This window comes from Carcharhinus amblyrhynchos, unplaced genomic scaffold (assembly GCF_965287045.1).
Source record: "Carcharhinus amblyrhynchos unplaced genomic scaffold, sCarAmb.v2.hapA scaffold_536, whole genome shotgun sequence".
Classification (NCBI taxonomy): Eukaryota; Metazoa; Chordata; class Chondrichthyes; order Carcharhiniformes; family Carcharhinidae; genus Carcharhinus; species Carcharhinus amblyrhynchos.
In genome coordinates, this window is record NW_027650276.1 from 1 (window position 1) to 12500 (window position 12500).

General features: G+C 56.8%; 1 protein-coding gene across 3 annotated transcripts in view; it reads right to left on the reverse strand.

Annotated features, from left to right (window-relative positions):
* Positions 1 to 5023: 5023 nt before the first annotated feature.
* Positions 5024 to 12500, reverse strand: part of LOC145339555 (uncharacterized) — a 9349-nt gene continuing 1872 nt past the window's right edge. For 2 of the 3 annotated variants that reach the window (XM_080184038.1, XM_080184039.1), the window contains 4 exons: positions 11470 to 11748; positions 8661 to 8789; positions 6587 to 6904; positions 5024 to 6042 (listed from right to left, as the gene is read on the reverse strand). In XM_080184038.1, coding sequence (XP_080040164.1) covers positions 5441 to 6042; positions 6587 to 6904; positions 8661 to 8789; positions 11470 to 11748 — 1328 coding nt within the window. In that variant the 3' untranslated portion in view covers positions 5024 to 5440. The remainder of the gene's footprint in view (positions 6043 to 6586; positions 6905 to 8660; positions 8790 to 11469; positions 11749 to 12500) is intronic. The other variant, XM_080184040.1, reaches the window with a different exon arrangement.

Genomic DNA, 12500 nt, shown 5'->3' on the forward strand with positions numbered 1-12500 from the left:
GGAAATTGGGACAACAATCAGACCAGCCATTGAATGGGAGATAGCCAGGCTCAAGGGACTGAATGGACTGCGTATCATTAGATCAAGAAAATGAGATATCCCCTCCCTCCCTATCTCTGTAACCTCCTCCAGTCCCTACAATTCTCATCCTCCTGTTCAAATCCCTCCCTCACTATCCTTCCTCTCCGGGCTGAGTCCTCCTCTGGAACGACCCGGAGGTTGTCTCTAGGACCCTGTGGGAAGCTGGGGAGGAGAGTGGGTGGTCCGGTGTAGGTCGAGTGTTTCCTGACGATGGGGGAAGGGAGATTCCTGTATTCCTGTCCCGTTCCGTGCCGGAGAACTGCGATTAAACCAGGAGAGCAGCCCGGGTGGGAGCCGAGAGAGCTCGAATCTGCCCCCCCGCCCCTCACATCGACCCCTTCCTCCCCCTCCCCTCCCCGCGTCTGATTTGGAAGCTTTGCTAAAAGCAAACTCTGTCCGAGGGAGAGACACTCCCGGGGTGGGGGTCAGCGAGTGAGGACGGGAGCTGGGATTCCGGGAACGAGGAGGAGGGAGGGGCGAGTACCCCCGCCCCTCACCCCCAACACTACGTGACAGCCTGGAGCAACAGTCGCTCGCTCTCGGGGAGATCCAGAACGTGCCGGTCCTGTCGAGCGCGCTCCCAGACTACGAGGATCAGCGGGAAAGTCATCCGGAGCGAACTGTCAATAACCGGGATCCCACTCCGAGAGAGACTGAGGAGGGGGGGGTCTCACCCGGGACTCCCTGAATCCCGGATCCCACTCCAAGAGAGACTGAGGAGGGGGGGGTCTCACCCGGGACTCCCTGAATCCCGGATCCCACTCCGAGGGAGACTGAGGAGGGGGGGGTCTCACCCGGGACTCCCTGAATCCCGGATCCCACTCCGAGAGAGGCTGGGGTGGGGGTCCGGCCCGGGATTCTCGTAAACAGGACCCGTGTTTGTGGCTCAGTGCCGGGGCGGTGGGGGGGGGGTGAGGTGATGGCGGGACAGTTACCGGATGGCACTGGGTGCGAGAGCCTGGACGGCGCCACTCCGGAGGGGAGGCCATTCCGCTGTTCCGACTGCGGCAAGTCTTTCAAGCTTTCTACCAATCTTCTGCTGCACCGCCTGACCCACACAGGCCAGAAGCAGTTCCGGTGCCGGGATTGCGGCCGGGAATTTAACCACGTCTCCAACCTGCGGCGACACCGGCTGACTCACTCCCCCACCGGCGCCAGCCACGCCTGCGGCGAGTGTGGCCGCTCGTACCGGCTGGCGGCTTCGCTGCGGGCTCACCGGCTTGCTCACCGGGGGGAGGTGGCACTGCGGTGCCCCCAGTGCGGCAAGGGCTTTGGGCACGCGGCCAACCTGCGCCGTCACCGGCTGGCCCACGGCGAGGCCCGGCCCTACCGCTGCCAGCCCTGCGGCAAGGCCTTCACCGACAGCTGCCGCCTGCTGGCCCACCTCCGCACCCACACTGGGGAGAGGCCTTTCCGGTGCGGGGAATGCGGCCGGGCCTACACACAGGCCGGAAGCCTGCGCCGGCACCAGCTGGCCAGCCACGCCGGCCAGAGGCCGCACGCCTGCCCGGGCTGCGGCAAGGCCTTCCCTGACCGCTCGCGTCTCCGCGCCCACCAGCGCACCCACTCAGCCGACAGGCCCTATCCCTGCCCGGAATGTGGCAAAGCCTTCCGCCAGGCCTCACACCTCTGGAAACACCGGCGGGCACACCGTGGCCTGCGCCCCTATCCCTGCCAGTCCTGCGGCAAAGCCTTCGCCGATGGCAGCCGCTTGTTGGCCCACCTCCGTACCCACACCGGGGAGCGCCCTCACCCCTGCCCGCAGTGTGGCCATCGCTTCACAGATCGCAGCCACCTCCAGGCCCACCTCCGTACCCACACCGGGGAGCGCCCTCACCCCTGCCCGCAGTGCGGACGCCGCTTTGCGGATGCCGGGAGTCTCCGCCGGCACAGCCTCACGCACTCCGGAGCCCGCCCCTTCCCCTGCCCCGACTGCGGCAAATCCTTCACCCAGGCTGGCAACCTCCGCCGGCACAGGCTGGCACACGGGCGCATCGGGAGGCCCTTTGCCTGCCAGGACTGCCCAAAAACGTTCGCCCAAAGGCGCTACCTCACCGCCCACCAGCGCACCCACCACCCCCCGGAGTGAGAGAGGGCAGAGGTCACACAGATAGGAAGGGAGGGAGCGAGGGAGGATGAAAATTGTTGGGATCCTACAAATCCCTCCCTCCCTATCTCTGTAACCTCCTCCAGCCCCTACAATTCTCATCCTCCTGTTCCAATCCCTCCCTATCTCTGTATCCTCCAAATCTCTGGGATGCTCGTCAGACCACACCTGGAATACTGTGAACAGTTTTGGTCTCCTTATCTCAGGAAAGATATCCCAGTATTGGAGGATATCTCGGTCGATCCCGGGTAGGGAGGGATTTCCTTATGAGGAGAGGTTGAGGTAGGTTGGGTCTGTACTCACAGGAGTTTCACAGAATGAGAGGCGACCTTATTGAGGCGTATCGGATTCTCGAGGGGGGGGTGGCGGCGGGGTTGGGTGGGGGGGCGGTGGTGGGGGGTTTAGGTATGTTTGAGGCTGAGACAGACAGATTGTTAACCAGTGAGGGAATCCAGGGGATAAGGTGGGAAAGCGGGAGCGGAGGATTATCACATCAGATCAGTCACAATCTCATTGAATGGCAGGGGAGACTCGATGGGCCGAACGGCCTACTTCTACTCCTGTGTCTCAGGGTCTTGTCTCTGTGTTCCTCCGATTCCGGCCTCTTGAGCGTCCCCTTATTCCCATCGCTCTGCCATTGGCGGCCGTGCCTTCAGCTGCCTGGTGGGATCCTAATCTCTGGAGTTCCCTCTGTAAACCTCTCCACCTCCATCTCTGTCTCTCTCTCTCTCTCTCTCTCTGTCTCTGTCTCTCTCTGTCTCCCCGTCTCTCCTTCTTTAAGACACTCCTTTATCTCTCCTTCTTTCGACCGAGCTTTTTATCCCCTATCCCTGATATCTCTTCATCTGCCCTTAACCATCACCACACAAAGGAGAACGACCCCCCCCCCTCCCCGCCCCCATCAGCCCCCTCCTGGTCTGGGAAGCTGGTCGAGTGCATCCTGGTAAATTACGCCCCCTCCCCCCACCCCACGTAGTGTTCGATAATCACTCCCCCAGAGGATCCTGGGGGATGTTTCAGTGGGTTTAGGACGCTATGAAAATGCTGGCTGTTGTTGTGAAGTGTTGTGGGACCCTCCCCCTCTGCCCTCAGTGAGGTGGGAAACCCTGCAGTGGTCCTCAGTGGAGCTGGTGACGGAGCTCGACACAGGGCTGGATGTTGGAGACGGTCCCCCTGCTCTCGAAAGGACGTTCTTATTCTCCGTAAAAGAGGCTTCTTCACCGCCGCGGCGAATTCTCCACCAGCGCACCGGCAAAGGGCGGATTCCGGACAGCGTCGGCTGGGAGCAGTGTGACACATCTCGGGAAGAGAGGGTTCCAAGTGTTGAAGACAATCCACTGAGTGCGTCCGATCACCTCCACATCCGCCCAACACGAGGCTACAAGGGAGGCCATTCCTCTCCTTGCTCCTGTGACAGAACTCATAGGACCCTACAGTGCAGAAAGAGGCCCTTCAGCCCATCGAGTCTACACTGACCACAATCCCACCCAGGCCCTACCCCCATATCCCTCCACATTTACCCACTAATCCCTCTAACCTACACACCCCTGGACACTAAGGGGCAATTTCTTAGCATGGCCAATCAACCTAACCCGCATATCTTTGGACTGTGGGAGGAAACTGGAGCACCCGGAGGAAACCCACACAGACATGGGGAGAATGTGCAAACTCCACACAGACTGTGACCCGAGCCAGGATTCGAACCCAGGAGACCCTGGAGCCGTGAAGCAGCAGTGCTAACCACTGTGCTACCGTGCTGCCCAGCTCTGTGAACAAGTGATCCCCTCAATCCCCCCTCTCCTCTCCACCCTCCATCTCTCTGTAAATCTTTCCCTATTGAGTATTTCTCCAGTTGCCCCTTTGGAAAGTTCCTGTTGAATCAGCTTCCACCGTCCTTTCAGGCAGCGCCTTCCAGATCACAACAACTCGCAGTGTTCACAATAAACATTCCCTCATCTCCCCCCCTCCGGTTCTTTCCCCGATCGCCTTCAATCTGTGTCCCCCTCTGGTCCCCGACCCTCCTGTCGCTGGAAACAGTTTCTCCTTATCACAAACCCCCTTCCCCAATTTGGAACGACTCGATTCAATCTCCCCCTTAACCTTCTCCGCTCGAAGGAGAACGAGCTCCCCTCTCCCCCCACTCATCACCCCCCAGTCTCTCTCTCTCTTTCTGCGTGAACTGAAGACCCCACTAACCATCCCCCCTTCCCCGCACCCTCCTCCCGGTCTCTGAACTGGGAGGGTGCGTCGTGGTAAATGTCCCCCATCCCCTTCCCGAGCCGTCCTCCTCGAGGAATCTCACACCCCCCCCCCCGTCCCCCCTTTCCAGAAGTATGGGGAGTCCCACGTGGGAGCTTTGAGATGTCCCAGACTCGCCATCATCCCCCTCGCGGCACCCCCTCTCCCCCTCTCCCCCCCTCCACTCTGAGCAACTCACTTTGCGATCAGTCATAATTTATTTCGCGAGGTTTAAATATTAAAACAAAGATTGTTGGACCTGCTGTATGTTTTCTCGTTGTCGCGCGCACGCACGTTCCTTCAGCTTCCCAGCACAGCGCCCGTTCTCTCGCCGCAGGTACGGGGTAAGCGGAGAATTCAATGGTTCAGTCCCTCGCCAGGTGGGGTGAGGAGAAAGTGCCAACCACCTGGGGAAGGGGGTGATATTTCCATAGAGGCCGAGGGGACACACCACTTCCTGCCCCCTTCCCTGGTAGTGGGGGGAGAGGGGGTGGGGGTTGTTCAGAAGGAGGGGGAGGGTGTTGAGGATCTCGGGGATAAGTGGGGGACCGCCATGGTGTTGTTTTGAGGGTCAGGGTGGGGTGGGGGGGCGTGGAGGTGGAGGGCAGCCATTTTGCATTGGGGCGAGAGGGTGTTGCTGCAGGCGGGTGGCTGTCGAGGTCCCCGCAGAGGGTGGAGGTTTTCTGGGGTGGGGGGGGGAGGGGGTGAGAGGCCGCAATGGTCATTGGCCTTAAATTGGGGTCAGCAGTGTCGCCTGCTTTAGGGAAGGCAATCTGCCATCCTTGGCCGGTCTGGCCTACGTGTGACTCCAGAGCCACAGCAAGCGAGGCGGTTGACTCTTAACTGCCGCCCTCCATCTGGAAGAGGGTCTGGCGAGGCTGGGCCCAGGTCAAGGGGCAATTCGGGACAGGCAGCACACGCTAGGCCTTGCCCAGTGACCCTCCTGCAAGCTGCCACCAGGTAAGAAGTTTGGTCATCAAAGGCCTCCCCGTGTAGGCCTCTGAGGCCTAACTGCTATAGCAGGGCACAGGCCAGCTGCTGGTCCTCCGCATACAGGTAAGGGGAGCTGGCAGGGGGTCGGGGAGGGGGTTGCCGGTGAGGAGAGAAGTAGGCTGGGTTTGCACCCTGGTTGTGGGCCAGGCCAGGCGAGGCCCAGGGCGGGGTGGAGGGGTAGGCCGCAATCCCCGCTGTTGGCCTACCTGCCCTGGGAGCTGGGCGGTCCGAGCTGGCCCCGAAAGCCTGGCCAGGGGGCCATCCGTGAGTGCCATGGCTAAGCCAGGGCTGCCCGGGGTGACGGCCTAGTGTGGACTTATGGGGGGAGGCGCAGGGCAGGGACGTGCGCAGGGAGGGGCTGGCAAAGTAGAGTGGGTAACTGGGCCCTGCCAGCCTGACAAGAGGGTGGGGCATGAGGGGGCGTGGGGTCAAAGGTCGTGGGCTAAGGGAACCGTCCAAATTTTGCGAGGCCGCAGGTCCTGGCTCCTGGGCTGCACTCCCCGTATCCAGGCGTCCGTGATCCAGGGATCCAGAGCCCGGCGACGTGGTTTCTCCACATCCCCCGTCGCTCGTCACACTCCCGGAGGAAAGACCTTCGGAGAGGGGCGGGTGAGGGGGAGGGCCTGAGGGGATTAAAATGAGAGGGAGACAAGTCAATGAATGTCACCATAAACAGAAAGCAGCTGGCCCTGGGCCCCTCGCCCATGGGCAGGGAATGAGGGGGGGCAACAATTTGGGATGTAAGGCAACTTGGGGGGGGGATGGTTTAGATCGACAAGGCCCACAGAGTGAAATAAGGCCTAGTCTTAAGGCTTCCGTCTCAATCTCATTCAAGTGGGTGGGGGGGGTGGCAAATTAACCATACCCGCTTACAAGGGCTAATGGTGTTGGGCACAGAAAGATCCAAATCACGGCAATTGATCCCAGGGTGACCCCACCCTGCCCTCACTTGGATTATGGAGCTCAAATCCTAGAGTATATACATCTACCCCCGACAGTGCAGCACTCCCTCAGTACTGGCACCGGGGGGAGTGTCAGCCTGGATTATAGAGCTCAAATCCTAGAGTATATACATCTACCCCCGACAGTGCAGCACTCCCTCAGTACCAGCACCGGGGGGAGTGTCAGGTTATGGGTCTTAGTTACGGGACTGTGCGCGATACTTACCGAATGAACTCTGTTCCCTCCCCTGCGACGTGCCCGCAGTCGAGCAGGGGAAGATCTGGGTCTGGACGCCCAGTCCTCGCAGACACACTAAGCCTGACATCCCCCGAAGCAAGTCTTTAATGGTGGCGTGACCCAGGGGTGTGAGCTGGTGGTGGTGAGCCCTGGCGTACGCTCGCTGAAGCTGGAACACACTGAGACCCTCACTGTGCTGCTGAACCAGATGCAGGATATTGTCGCGGACTTGCTGAAGGGTCTCCGACTCCCGGACACTCGACCTGAACCCACCTCTTCCAGAGGGGGAGGTCAGAGCAGCTGAATCTGTAAGAGAGAGAGAGGGAGACAGAGAGAGAGGGAGATAGCATCAGAGAGAGGGAAATAGCGTCAGAGAGAGGGAGATAGCGTCAGAGAGGGGGAGACAGAGAGAGAGGGGGGGAGACAGAGAGAGGGAGATAGCGTCAGAGAGACAGGGAGAGGGAGACAGCGTCAGGGAGAGAGGGAGAGAGACCGAGGGGGAGATAGTGTCAAACAGAGAGAGTGAGGGGGAGACAGAGAGAGGGAGACACAGAGAGAGAGAAACACACACAAAGAGACAGGGAGACAGAGAGAGAAATCATTTCAGCGTGAATATTAAATCTTTGCCCTCTCGCTGTGAGGAAGATCGGACATCCCAGTTTTCCTGGGACCTCCACCTTTTCAACCGTCATCCCCACAATTTGCAGCGATCCCTCACTTGGCAGAAATAATCGGGGTGAGTTGGGGGTGACAATCTGTGTAAGATTACCCCATCCCGTAAAGACCTAACACATCACAGCAACAGAATCCCATCCCTCACCAACCCCATCAGATATCTCCAGGACAATCATCAGGAATGTTCCAGTGAAGAGATCTCCACTGCACGGTCAAAACGATCTCCGGAACAGACTGGCCAATACTGGAGGAACAGGGATCTGTCGTCCATTGGTCTCCAACTGCCCCTTCACCACAGCCTGCCATTGGCACGCCCTCTCATGGTTCACATGGACAAGATTTGGTTCATCCCCCGCCCCACCATAACGTCAAACCTCACCCCCATGCTGCTGCCACCATGTCCGATATCAGTCCCATTCATCTGCCCCAAACCACTCCTCCCTCCCCCACTCCCAACCCTACCCATCCTCCCCCATGTTCGATCACCCACCACCTGGGAGCCTCATACCCGCTCCCTCGCCCCCTCCCTCCCTATCTCTGTAACCTCCTCCAGCCCCTACAATTCCCATCCTCCTGTTCAAATCCCTCCCTCGCTTACTCCCTCCCTCCCTCTCTTTCTGTCTCTCTCTCTCTGTCTCTCTTTCTGTCTGTTTCTCTCTATCTCTGTTTCTGTCTTTCTATCTCTGTCTCTCGCTCTCTCTCTGTCTCTCTTTCTCTGTCTCTCTGTCTCTCTCTATCTCCGTTTCTCTCTCTCTCTTGTCCCCTCTTTCTCTCTCTTTCTGTCTCTGTCTCCCTCTCTCTGTCTCTTTCTCTCCTCCTGTAATTCGCTGTTTGGAAATGTCACCGAGGTTTTGCTCGCTATTCCCTGATATCTCCTGAGGTTTGAAGGTAGATTCTGCCTGAAGAATGTTTCACAGAGAGTGTTAGGAAAGAGTATCTGGGTTTGAATGCAGGGAACTCTGTGCTGATGTTACCCTAGTCTCTGGCGAGTCGAACAGTTAGCCCCATTGGTGTTGGTAAGTCCCAAAGGAGGAGATTGAACAGTCGATGGGCTGAATGGTCTCAGCACTGGCACTGGGGGAGTGTTGGTCTGAGTTGGTCAGTCTCTGAGGTGATGCGAATGGTGTTGAACATTGTGTAATCATCAGCGAACATCCCCTCTTCCAACCTTGTGACGGAGGGAAGGTCATTGATGAAGGAGCTGAAGATGGGTCTGGGGCACTATTCTGAGGGACTCCTGTGGCACTGTTCCTATGGGAGATTATCCATGTGATCTCTCACCAAATTCCCACACAATCCCAGCAGGAATTCTGATGTTGGACTTTCAAAGCCCTGGTGCCCTGGGTTAGGCCCCACACCGTGAGGCAGGGGACCCAGAGAAACTCACCATTGGTGCTGGGGGAGGCGATAGGGACGTTGCGGATACAGCTCCCGGGATCCTTCCTGGGAGATTCCCGTTTCTCCAGCACTGACGGGGAGCTGGTGTGAGTGGGAGAGCACAGCACAGGGGCTTCTCCTAAACAGGGAAAAGAAAATAAGAGAGAGAGGGTCAGGAAGAGCAAAGAGAATTTGGGAACACAACGGGAAGAAATAATCCCTCTTTCCCACGCCCTCCCCCTGCAACTCCCACCCCATCACAGACTCCCCCCTTCATATAAATCCCCACAGGCCCCATTCAGCCCCTCGAGCCTGTTACACAGGAACAGGAGGAGGCCATTCAGCCCCTTGAGCCTGTTACACAGGAACAGGAGGAGGCCATTCAGCCCCTCGAGCCTGTTACACAGGAACAGGAGGAGGCCATTCAGCCCCTCGAGCCTGTTACACAGGAACAGGAGGAGGCCATTCAGCCCCTCTGTGTGCGTGCTGTGGAGTCTTTTGCTGATCTTTTACTGACACGTTCCATCGACAGGTTCCAGGAGCAAAGCCAGTTGACAGGCGATGGCACTGATGCCCCCACCAACCTCACCCAGGAGGAAGGACAGGGTCAAGCTGATTCGGATTTGCAGGTATGACAGTGTAATTTAAACAGGGTGGCAGAGAGGGACAGGCACCAGGGTGGGGAGTGTCGGTCTGGATTATAGAGCTCAAATCCTAGAGTATATACATCTACCCCTGACAGTGCAGCACTCCCTCAGTAAAGATTGACAAAGAAGTTGATAAAGAAGGGTAGGAGAAGCTATGAGGCTGGGCTAGCACTTAATATAAAAAAGGATAGCAAGAGTTTTTATAAATATATAAAAAGGAAGAGGCTGGCTAGGGTGAACGTTGGTCCTTTAGAGGATGAGAAAGGGGACCTAGTGGTAGGGGATGGGGATATGGCTAAGGTCTTGAATACCTTTTTTGTTTCTGTCTTCACGGAGGAGGACGTGAATAATTTGCCGGGTGTTAGAGATGGAAAGGTGGTAGGACTGGAGGGTCTTAATGACATTACTGTTACTAGAGAGGTGGTGCTCGACAGACTGGAGGGGCTGATTGTGGACAAGTCCCCAGGACCGGATGGAATGCATCCGAGGGTTCTGAAAGAAATGGCGGAGGTGATAGTGGATGCCTTGGTGGTTATTTTCCAGACGTCGCTGGATTCCGGGGAAGTGCCGGAAGATTGGAAAACGGCTAATGTTACGCCGTTGTTTAAGAAGGGTGCCAGGCAAAAGGCGGGGAATTATAGGCCGGTTAGTTTAACGTCTGTGGTAGGTAAAATGTTAGAATCCGTCATTAAGGAGGAAATTGCGAGGCATCTTGAAGGGAATTGCTTGATAGGGCAGACGCAACACGGTTTCATTAAAGGGAAGTCGTGTCTGACAAATTTACTGGAGTTCTATGAGGATGTGTCTAGGGCAGTGGATAGAGGAGAGCCGGTGGATGTGGTCTTTCTGGATTTTCAGAAGGCGTTTGACAAGGTACCTCACAAGAGGTTATTGCAGAAGGTCAGGGGACATGGAGTTGGGGGTAGGGTGTTAGCGTGGATAGAGGATTGGTTGTCAAATAGGAGGCAGAGAGTGGGGGTCAATGGGTGCTATTCGGATTGGCGGTTGGTGACTAGTGGGGTGCCCCAGGGGTCGGTGCTGGGGCCTCAGCTATTTACCATTTATATAGATGATCTGGAGGAGGGAACCGAGTGCAGGGTGTCGAAATTTGCTGATGACACCAAGATTGGGGGAAAGGCAAATTGTGCGGAGGGTGTGGAGAGTCTGCAGAAGGATCTAGATAGGCTGGGCGAATGGGCCAGGAAATGGCAAATGGAATTTAGTGTTGGCAAGTGTGAGGTGGTCCACTTTGGTAGGAAGAATGGTAGGAAGGACTATTACTTACGTGGCGAAAAACTGCAGCAGGCGACGGTGCAGAGGGACCTCGGGGTCCTTGTGCATGAGTCGCAAAAACCCAGCTTGCAGGTGCAGCAGGTGGTCAGGAAGGCGAATGGGATGCTGGCCTTCATAGCGAGGGGGATTGAATATAAAAGTAGGGAGGTCTTGCTGCAGCTGTATAGGGCATTGGTGAGGCCGCAGCTGGAGTACTGTGTGCAGTTTTGGGCGCCGCACCTGCGCAAGGATATTTTGGCCCTGGAGGGAGTGCAGAGGAGGTTTACTAGGCTGATACCGGAGTTGAGGGGATTGAGCTATGAGGAGAGGCTGAATAAACTAGGCTTGTACTCGTTAGAGTTTAGAAGAATGAGGGGAGATCTCATTGAGACGTATAAGATGATGAATGGGATGGATAGGATAGAGGTGGAGAGACTCTTCCCGCTCAAAAAAGACAGTAGGACTAGGGGGCACAGCCTCAAGATAAAGGGGAGGCGGTTTAGAACGGAGTTGAGGAGGAACTTCTTCACTCAAAGGGTGGTGAATCTCTGGAATTCTCTGCCCGTTGAAGTGGTGGAGGCTGCCTCGCTAAATATTTTTAAGACGCGGGTTGATGGGTTCTTGATAAGAGAGGGGATTAAGGGTTATGGGGAGAGGGCGGGAAAGTGGAACTGAGCCACGACAGATCAGCCATGATCTTATTGAATGGCGGGGCAGGCTCGAAGGGCTAGATGGCCGACTCCTGCTCCTATTTCTTATGTTCTTATGTACTGACACCGGGGGGAGTGTCGGCCTGGATTATGGAGCTCAAATCCTAGAGTATATACATCTACCCCCGACAGTGCAGCACTCCCTCAGTGACCTGGCTGAATAATTTGTGATTTGAAAGTGGGCATTTACCTGTTGGGTTTTGCCAGGATGCCCCCTTGCCGGAAGGTCGAAGACGAATGACGAAGTTGTCGGGGGAACCTTGTGACGTCACCACTTCGACTTGTGGGAGGTCAGCGAGGAAGGCAGAAAGCGTGGGGTAACCCGTGGCCATCAACATCTCTGTCAACTCCTGACGTCTCTGCACAAGGCTCAGCCTGGCCAGTTTCTTGACATGGAGACCGTCTCGGTAACCCTTTGTTCTCAGGACATCGAGGAGCCACTCTGCAAGTTCCCCACCATCCATCGCTTCTGACAGGGACAGCACGGGGTTAGATACAGAGTAAAGCTCCCTCTACACTGTCCCCCCATCAAACACTCCCAGGACAGGGACAGCACGGGGTTAGATACAGAGTAAAGCTCCCTCTACACTGTCCCCCATCAAACACTCCCAGGACAGGTACAGCACGGGGTTAGATACAGAGTAAAGCTCCCTCTACACTGTCCCCATCAAACACTCCCAGGACAGGGACAGCACGGGGTTAGATACAGAGTAAAGCTCCATCTACACTGTCCCCATCAAACACTCCCAGGACAGGGACAGCACGGGGTTAGATACAGAGTAAAGCTCCCTCTACACTGTCCCCCCATCAAACACTCCCAGGACAGATACAGTACGGGGTTAGATACAGAGTAAAGCTCCCTCTACACTGTCCCCCTATCAAACACTCCCAGGACAGGTACAGTACGGGGTTAGATACAGAGTAAAGCTCCCTCTACACTGTCCCCCATCAAACACTCCCAGGACAGGTACAGCACGGGGTTAGATACAGAGTAAAGCTCCCTCTACACTGTCCCCCATCAAACACTCCCAGGACAGGTACAGCACGGGGTTAGATACAGAGTAAAGCTCCCTCTACACGTCCCCCATCAAACACTCCCAGGACAGGGACAGCACGGGGTTAGATACAGAGTAAAGCTCCCTCTACACTGTCCCCATCAAACACTCCCAGGACAGGTACAGCACGGGGTTAGATACAGAGTAAAGCTCCCTCTACACTGTC